We start from the raw sequence: 10,095 nt of genomic DNA, 5'->3' as shown, positions 1-10,095 counted from the left end.
TGATGGGACACAATAACTAACTACATTGTATATTGACAAAATAAAAATAAAAAAAAATAAAGTGTTAAAACAACTGGATATCCACATGCAAAAGAATGAAATTGGATTCCTATCTTACATGGTTCATAAAACTAACTTGAAATGGATTCAAGATTAAATGTAAGACCTGAAACTGTAAAGCTCTTAGAAGAAAAAAAAAAAAAAAAAAGACAATGAGGTACCACTCCATATCTATTAGAATGGGGTTGGAACTTTCGTATACTACCAGTGGGTATGTAAAATAGTTACTTTGAATAACAATCTGGCAGTTTCTTAGTTAGTCAAATATGCACCTTCCAAATGTTGTAGCCATCCTAATTCCAGGTATCTACACAAGAGAAATGAAAGCATATATCTATACAAAAACTTGAACACACACGGTTATTTGTCACAGCCCCAAACTTGGACTAACTAAAATGTACATCAACAGGTAAATGGATAAGCAAATTGTTTCATATCTGTATAATGAAATACTACTCACTAATAAAAAGAAAAGAAACAGTGATACAAAATAATTTATGCAGAGTGAAAGAAGCCAGACAAGTAAGAATATATATGATTCCATTTGAGTAAATTATAAAATACATAAACTAATCTACAGTGACAGCAGTGTTGCCAGTAAACACTGGGGGTCGGAGGCGGGAAGAAGGGTGAGAAAAAGATTACAAAGAGACCTGAAAAACTTTTGGAATGATGCATACATTCATTATCTTGATCTTGGTGATGGCTTCATACATCTATATGTATGTCAAATCTTATAAAATTGTTCACTTTAAGTAGGTGTAATTTATTTTAATGTCAATTGTATATCAATAAAATTATTGAAACTATCTGAATTTAACAAATATCTCCCCTCCCACCTAATAATAATGTCAGACACTGTTCTACATATTGGGGCAGTGTTATAGACGTCTTCTGGTATATCCTAATAGGCAGAAAGTTTCTCCTCTAAGTTATCACTGTGTTTAAGCTATTTTCTTAAGTATAGATAACAACTTTCTGCCCGATGTGCTATAGTGTTTATTTCAACCCAGCATCATCCCAACTTATTTTGCATTCTCCCCTGCAGATCAGAACAGAAGTTTGCAGCTGATTTTCTAGAATTCCTTTCTGTCATAGTTGTGCTCTAGGCTCTGGCAACGTGATATGGAAGGTGGAGGAGAAGTGGAAGGAATTCGTGAACCCAAACAATATCTGGGCTTGAATTTTTTAGTAAAGTTTGTATCTGGGAAACAATTCACACATCGACTCCTAACACATGAAACTCCTTTATCTGAATCTGTGATGAGTGAACTCCAGGAAACAGACAGAGCTAAGCCTCCGTCTATGTGTCTAGTGATAAATGTTTATAAGGTCGGAAAGAAAGATGCATCCTTCTCCCGAATTTTATCGTGATAACATCCCCAAGTTTCTTCACTTTCTATTGTTTTGTTTTAAAAAATGAAAGGTCATAGGAAACAAGCATAAAGAAGTTCTTGTTTTGCTGCTAGTATGTCACAGAAAAAGGCCACTTTTTAAAAAATTTGTGTTACCATGGGTATATTTTCTCCATACTGACCCCAGAGTACTCTCTCTGTTCTTTGATGACCATCTGGTTCAAGGACGGTATTCACAAGTTCCAACAAATCCAGTTGGGAAAAATTTTTAAAGTACAACTTTTTTGGTCTCAATCCTGGAAATTGTGATTCCTAAAGTTAGTGGCATAATCACAGAATCTGTAATTTTAAATCATTCACAAGCTGATGTGTCTTTATCAATTGGAAAAGCCAAGGCAGAAGAGATGCAAATCCACATCTGTGTTCTCTATACTGTGGGGAAAATTATTTGATTAGTCTGGCAACAAAATTTAGGCAGATGGACAACAGTAGAAAGCATCCTTGAGGCTAGATCTCCTTTTGAGTACAGAGTTAATATTCATTGCCTGATTCACATGGGTTAGCTACCTCATCCTGGAATCACTGAAATTGTGGAGGACTAAGATGTTGATCTCAGAGCATTCTACAGGGATTCAATGATTTTAATTATGGTGTTTCTTCTGTCTAGGATGCATACTTTTCACATTTTAATGATTTAAAAATTCTGGTATACTTAACTATTGATAAGATAGCATGATCTTTTTTTTCCTCCTGAAATGCTTTTATTAAAAAAGATAGCATTCCTTACAATTGATATTATTTTAGAATTGAAGAAATACCACCTTTCAAGTAGTAGTGATTCCTCAAAGACTGTCTACTCATTGTTTTTATTTCATTTAACAAGTATTTATTGAGCACCTAGTAATAATGTCAGTTACTGTTCAACGTATTAGGTATGGTGCTAAAAAACAGAATCACTCAATAATGACTTCTTACCACCTCCTATGATTTCAACCCAAAACCCTCTTCTGACATTTCAATGAATTACAAGCTGGCCCACAATGGCTACATGAAAATATGAAGGCATATATTAAAATGTTAAAGAAAATTGGTATCTTCTCAGCTACAGAAATACCCTGGAATGCTCTGCTAAAGAACTTTCATGTTAGGTACTGTCTTAAGAACAAAATAGACCTTAGAAATTATTGTAGCTGTCCTTCAGATTTACAAAAGCTGCCTGAAGACTCACAAGTGCCTTATAAATGAGGTCAAGGATGAGGACATATTTCTGATTTTTGGAAGGAGTCCAGAAAAACATTCATTTCAGTTTAGTCTTTGTCCACTAGGGGGTGCATTTTCCTAACACAAACATTTCCTGTGTGAATTTTAGGTTGAGATTTACCATTTCACTGTGACTTCAACATTTCTTCATATTAAGAATAAAGAACAATATTTAGTTCACACTCCAAGGATGAGTTCTTCTTCAGCTTTAGTGACTGTGATACTCTTAATGCTTGGTAAGTAGAATGCCTCTTAACATTTGGTCTCTTTCTTCTATTATGTCAACAAAGTCTTTAACGATAACATTATCTAAGAACTTTATGCTCAAAGTGACACTGATCTCTCTCTTTCTTCCCTAGGAAAAATCCATGGAGACTCAGTGACCCAGACAGAAGGCCAAGTGACCCTTTCACAAGGGGCATTCTTGACTATAAACTGCACTTATACAGCCACAGGGTACCCTTCTCTTTTCTGGTATGTCCAATATCCTGGAGAAGGTCCACAGATCCTTCTGAAAGCCATGGCGGCCAATGAAAAGGGAAGCAACAAAGATTTTGAAGCCACATACCATCGAGAAACAACCTCCTTCCACTTGAAGAAAGCCTCAGTCCAAATGTCAGACTCGGCTATGTACTACTGTGCTCTGAGTGACACAGTGACAGGAACTGCAGAGGGAGCTGAGCACAAACTCTGAGCAGCAGCAAGAGGCCTGGCTGCTGAGTGTCTGACTCTGTGACCCACTTTGGTTTCGGTGTGGTCTATGTGGTTGTTTGTCTCTCCTTTTTTCTGTTAATGGAAAAATCACACAAATTGCCAGACAGAAGAACAAAAACAAACATCCTTCATACCAAACCCCAATCCTCACAGGATCACTCAGTGGAGACTGGTCAGGAATACAGAACTGCAGGTGGTGAAGTTTACTGTCTTCATTAGTGAAATTACAAACAGAGCCTGACACGAGTAGTTCTTCAACCAGGGCCAAAGTAATTTCAAGGCAAACCGCTTAAAGTCCGTGCTCACCCTTGCAAAGTCCAGCCCCCACATCTTGCTCCAGGTTACCCTGATAGATACTGCTGTGTCTTATTATATTTTTAGAGAGCCCAGTGTGCCAGAGAAGGTGGCATCTATATAATGTCTCCTTAGCAGTGTAAGGTAGGGAAGGTGATAAGAGAGCTACCCACCCCCCAACTGGGATTTTTAACAGAGAAAGAAGGCAAAAGAAGAAAGGAGAAACAGAATCTCACATGAAAAAGAGACATTTATCATAGAGAGGAAAACTCTGTGTGTGTGTGTGTGTGTGTGGTAAATCAGATGGCAGGCACAGGCTGATGTTCAAGAAGAAAGGGAAGGAGCAAAAGCATAGTGGAAGTAACAACTCATGTCTAAATCATGCATATTACTGGCCAATTGCATAGACCAGTTAACTTTCTAACAGCAAGGCCTTAAGTGAGTTAGTTTTGCAGTGCCAATGGAAGATTAATCATATATATTTATCTCTGTATCCCCATGAACCTCTGTTAAAAAGATGGTAAAGAAATTGAAAAGTGCATAAACCCACAAAGAGAAAAGAAAAGGAGATGACAGCAGATGGTGATGTCCACAAAGTTTTAGAGGGTGAGAGGTATATGGAGAAATGAAAACTTACGTAGCTGGCCAGATAAGGAAGAAACCTGGGCTTAGTGAAAGAATCTAACAAGGAGCACCCCAATGTGTGCTGTATCCTCATGTTAGGTTTTAGGAATCAGAAGCACCAATCACCTTTGGATGACTGGGGAACATGGTGTTCTCTGTATGTGTGTCAGCGTATGTATTGAGAGTATTTGGAAGGAAGGGGATGAAAAATAGGAGGACCAAGTGAGAAAATTTATAAGTAACTGACCACCCACGCTCTTCACCGCTGCCTGTATAACAAGCAGTGACCACTTCCCAAACCCAGCCAAATACTGCAAGTTAGTGTTTGATGAATTGAGGAACAGCACATTAAAAAGTAAGCAAAAAAATTGAAGTATAAGAATATAATAATTGGTCAATTGTTCGATATAAGGAGAATAAAACATTATTCATAAAAAGGAACATACTTATAGTAGTTTATATGGTTCAACCAAATTGTTTCCTAGGTAAGAGACACTAACTTATACCATCAGTAGTGGTGACTGGGGCCAAAATACCTATTTTCCCCAAACCTTGTGTATTAGTAAGCTTTTTGACTTTTTGCTTATCAGTTAGGCTTTCTTTCAATTTTTAATAATTCAAGTAATTATGAATGAGATGGAGCTTCATTTACATATTTAAAAGCCATTCATATTTTTCTATATATTGTCCATTCATATATCTGCCCATTTTCTAAAATTGTCTTTTTTCCCCCACAGCTACCATTGCCGCACCTGTCATGTATTAGCAAACCCCACCCTCAAAAAATGCAAGAAAACAAAAAACCTATATCCTTTTAGAGTAGTTTTAGGTTACAGTAAAATTGAAAGGATGGTACGGAGATTTCCCACATACCTCCTCCCTCCATCCCCCCGCATAGCCTCCTCCATTATCAACATCATTTACCAGAGTGAAATATTTGTTGTAATTAATGAATCTACAGGGACATGTTATGGTCACACAAAGTCAGTTTACTTTAGTGTTCACTATTGGTTTTCTATGGGTTTGGACAAATGTATAATGACATGTATCTACCATTACAGCATTGTACTGAGTACTTTCTCTGTCCTAAAAATCCTCTGTGCACTGCCTATTTATTCCTTTTCCAACTCAATCACTGGCAACCACTGATCTGTTCTACTGTCTCCATAGTTTTGCCCTTTCTGGAATGTCATATAACTGGAATCCTAAAGTATGCAGCCTTTTCAGATTGACTTCTTTCACACAGCAACATGCATTTAAGATTCCTCTGTGTCTTTTACATCTTGATGGTTTATTTCTTTTTTGCACTAAATAACATTTATTTATTTATTTATTTATTTATTTATTTATTTATTTATTTATTTATTTTTTGTGACCGGTAAGGGGATCGTAACCCTTGGCTTGGTGTCGTCTGCACCGCACTCAGCCAGTGAGTGCACCAGCCATCCCTATATAGGATCTGAACCTGTGGCCTCAGTGCTACCAGCACCGCACTCTCCCGAGTGAGCCATGGAGTCGGCCCCTAAATAATATTTAATTGTCTGGATATATCACAGTTTATCCATTTACCTCTTGAGTGGCATCTTGGTTGCTGGCAGATTTTGGCAATTATGAATAAAGCTTCTATAAACATCTTGTGCAGGTTTTGGTGTGGACATGTTTTCAACTCCTTTGGGTAAATAACAAAAAATATGATTGCTGGATCATATGGAGTGAGTATGTTTAATTTTGAAGAAGATGCCAAACCATCTTTCAAAGAGGCTGTACCATTTTACATTCCCACCAGAAATGAATGAGGGCTCCCATTGCTCTACAGTCTTACCACTTTTGTTAGTGTATGGATTTCAGCCACATAAATAGGTGTGCAGTGGAATCCTGTTGTATTAGTTTGAATCCTGATGACATGTGATGTACAGCATCTTTTCATTTGTCTCTTTGCCATTTGTATGTCTTTTCTAGTGAATTGTCTGTTACAGTTTTTGGTCCATTTTTTTACTTGGGATGTTTGTTTTCTTGTTGTTAAATTTTAGGACTTCTTTGTATGTTTTGGATAGCAGTCCTTTATCAGATGTGTCTTTTGCAAATATTTTCTGTCAGTTTATGGCTTATTTTCTCATTTTCTTGGCATTGTCTTTCACAGAGCAGAACAGTTTAATTTTAACAAAGTTCATCTTTTTTTTCATGATTCAAAAATATGTTATTCATTTACGTGAAGAATTATTTCTAAACTCTTAAAAATCATAAGTTTAGTTGGAGCAGTAGATTTAAAACAAGCTGAAATATAGGTCATTAATAGTTTTAAAATATATATATAACAATAATGCTAACAATAAAAATGACAACAATTTGTAATCCTGAACGGAACAAGGATCCCAACCAGCTAGTAACCAGCTAAATAAGTATCTCTTTTTTTATTTTGGCAGTCTTCTTACGTTTTATTTATTTTCATTTGTTTATTTAATTTTACATTTTATTTTATTTTAACATCTCAATATACATTGTAGTTGATTTTTGTGACCCTTTACTTGTTGCTCTTGCCCGCTCCCTGTCTCCCCCCTCCCCACATATCATATCTGTTCACTTGTCTTAACAAGTTCAAGGAATTGTTATTGTTGTGTCTTCTTCCCTCCCCTCTATTTGTTTGTGTGTTCATTTATTTATTTATTAGCTCCCACAAATAAGTGAGAACATGTGGTATTTCTCTTTCTGCGCCTAATTTGTTTCACTTAATATAATTTTCTCTAAGTCCCTCCATGTTGTTGCAAATGGTAGTATTTCATTCTTTTTTATAGAAGGGTAGAAATTGTGTAGATATACCACAGTTTCCGTATCCACTCATCTGATGATGGACATTAGGGCTGGTTCAAACTCTTGCCTATTGTAAATAGTGCTGCAATAAACACTGGAGTACAGGTATCCCTTTGGCATGATGGTTCNATTTATTTATTTATTTATTTATTTATTTATTTATTTATTTATTTATTTATTTATTTATTTATTTATTGTGACCGGTGAGGGGATCGTAACCCTTGGCTTGGTGTCGTCTGCACCACACTCAGCCAGTGAGTGCACCAGCCATCCCTATATAGGATCTGAACCTGCGGCCTCAGCGCTACCAGCACCGCACTCTCCCGAGTGAGCCATGGAGTCGGCCCCTAAATAATATTTAATTGTCTGGATATATCACAGTTTATCCATTTACCTCTTGAGTGGCATCTTGGTTGCTGGCAGATTTTGGCAATTATGAATAAAGCTTCTATAAACATCTTGTGCAGGTTTTGGTGTGGACATGTTTTCAACTCCTTTGGGTAAATAACCAAAAATATGATTGCTGGATCATATGGAGTGAGTATGTTTAATTTTGAAGAAGATGCCAAACCATCTTTCAAAGTGGCTGTACCATTTTGCATTCCCACCAGAAATGAATGAGGGCTCCCATTGCTCTACAGTCTTACCACTTTTGTTAGTGTATGGATTTCAGCCACATAAATAGGTGTGCAGTGGAATCCTGTTGTATTAGTTTGAATCCTGATGACATGTGATGTACAGCATCTTTTCATTTGTCTCTTTGCCATTTGTATGCCTTTTCTAGTGAATTGTCTGTTACAGTCTTTGGTCCATTTTTTTACTTGGGATGTTTGTTTTCTTATTGTTAAATTTTAGGACTTCTTTGTATGTTTTGGATAACAGTCCTTTATCAGATGTGTCTTTTGCAAATATTTTCTGTCAGTTTATGGCTTATTTTCTCATTTTCTTGGCATTGTCTTTCACAGAGCAGAACAGTTTAATTTTAACAAAGTCCATCATTTTTTTTTTCATGATTCAAAAATATGTTATTCATTTACATGAAGAATTATTTCTAAACTCTTAAAAATCATAAGTTTAGTTGGAGCAGTAGATTTAAAAGAAGCTGAAATATAGGTCATTAATAGTTTTAAAATATATATATAACAATAATGCTAACAATAAAAATGACAACAATTTGTAATCCTGAACGGAACAAGGATCCCAACCAGCTAGTAACCAGCTAAATAAGTATTTCTTTTTTTTATTTTGGCAGTCTTCTTACGTTTTATTTATTTTCATTTGTTTATTTAATTTTATATTGTATTTTATTTTAACATCTCAATATACATTGTAGTTGATTTTCGTGACCCTTTACCTGTTGCTCTTGCCCCCTCCCTGTCTCCCCTCTCCCCACATATCATATCTGTTCACTTGTCTTAACAAGTTCAAGGAATTGTGATTGTTGTGTCTTCTTCCCTCCCCTCTATTTGTTTGTGTGTTCATTTATTTGTTTACTTATTTATTAGCTCCCACAAATAAGTGAGAACATGTGGTATTTCTCTTTCTGCGCCTAACTTGTTTCACTTAATATAATTTTCTCTAAGTCCCTCCATGTTGTTGCAAATGGTAGTATTTCATTCTTTTTTATAGAAGGGTAGAAATTGTGTAGCTATACCACAGTTTCCATATCCACTCATCTGATGATGGACATTAGGGCTGGTTCAAACTCTTGCCTATTGTAAATAGTGCTGCAATAAACACTGGAGTACAGGTATCCCTTTGGCATGATGGTTCCCATTCCTCTGGGTATACTCCCAGCAGTGGAATATCTGGGCCATATGGTAGATCTATCTGTATTGTTTGAGGAACCTCCATACCATTTTCCATAAAGTCTGCACCATTTTGCAGTCCCACCAACAGTGTGTGAGAGTTCCTTTTTCTCTGCAACCTCACCAGCATTTATCATTCTCAATCTTTTGGATATTAACCATCCTGACCGGAGTGAGATGGTATCTCAAAGTGGTCTTGATTTGCATTTCTAGGGTGCTGAGTGATGTTGAGCATTTTTTCATGTGTCTTTTGGCCATTCATATATCTTCCTTTGAGAAATGCCTATTCAGCACTTTGCCCATGTTTTAATTGGGTTATTTGGTTTTTGCTGTAAAGTTTTTTGAGTTCCTTGTATATTCTGGATATTAATTCTATGTCAGATGTATATTTTGCAAATATTTTTTCTCACTATGTTGCTTGTCTTTTCACTCTGTTGATTGTTTCTTTTGCTGTGCAAAAGCACTTTAGTTTGATAAAATCACATTTGTTTATTTTTCCTTTAGTTGACTGTGCCTTTGGGGTCCTATTCATGAAATCTGAACCCACTCCTACTTCCTGGAGTTCCCCAATGTTTTCTGTAAGGAGTTTTATTGTTTTGGGATATATATTTAATTCTTCAATCCATTTTGAGTTGATTTTGGTATACAGTGAGAGGGACAGGTCTAATTTCATTCTCCTGCATATGAATATCCAGTTTTCCCAGCACCATTTGTTGAAGAGGCAATCTCTTCCCAGTTGCGTAGACTTGCTGCCTTTGTCAAAGATCCGATGGCTGTGGTGTATGGGTTGATTTCTGGGGTTCTCTAGTCTATCCCATTGATCCATGTGTCTGTTTTTATGCCAGTACCGTTCCCTATTCTATTCCATTGATCCATTTTTCTATTTTTATGCCAGTATCATGCTGTTTTGGTAATTATAGTTTTGTAATATGGTTTAAAGTCAGGTAGTGTTATGTCTCCAGCTTTATTTTTTTTGCTCAGGATTGCTTTGGCTATATGTAGTCTTCTGTTATTCCATATAAATGTCTGGATGGTTTTTTTCCATTTCTGAGAAAAATGTCATTGAAATTTTGATGCGGACTGCATTGAGTCTGTAAATCACTTTCGGTACTATGGATATTTTCACAATGTTGATTCTTCCAATCCAAGAGCATGGGATATCTTTCCATCTT

The 10,095-nt window shown here is 36.2% G+C and overlaps 1 gene segment (V, D, J or C); it reads left to right on the top strand.

Moving 5' to 3' along the window:
- Positions 1–2,829: 2,829 nt before the first annotated feature.
- LOC103604218 lies at positions 2,830–3,369 on the top strand. The segment is given in 2 exon segments: positions 2,830–2,911; positions 3,035–3,369. Coding segments are annotated over 2 exon segments (381 nt in total).
- The last annotated feature ends 6,726 nt before the right edge of the window (positions 3,370–10,095 follow it).

Source organism: Galeopterus variegatus, unplaced genomic scaffold (genome assembly GCF_000696425.1).
Source record: "Galeopterus variegatus unplaced genomic scaffold, G_variegatus-3.0.2 Scaffold5038, whole genome shotgun sequence".
In the NCBI taxonomy this organism is placed as follows: Eukaryota; Metazoa; Chordata; class Mammalia; order Dermoptera; family Cynocephalidae; genus Galeopterus; species Galeopterus variegatus.
The sequence above is the reverse complement of the archived record's forward strand: the minus strand, read 5'-3'. Positions and strand labels throughout refer to the sequence as shown.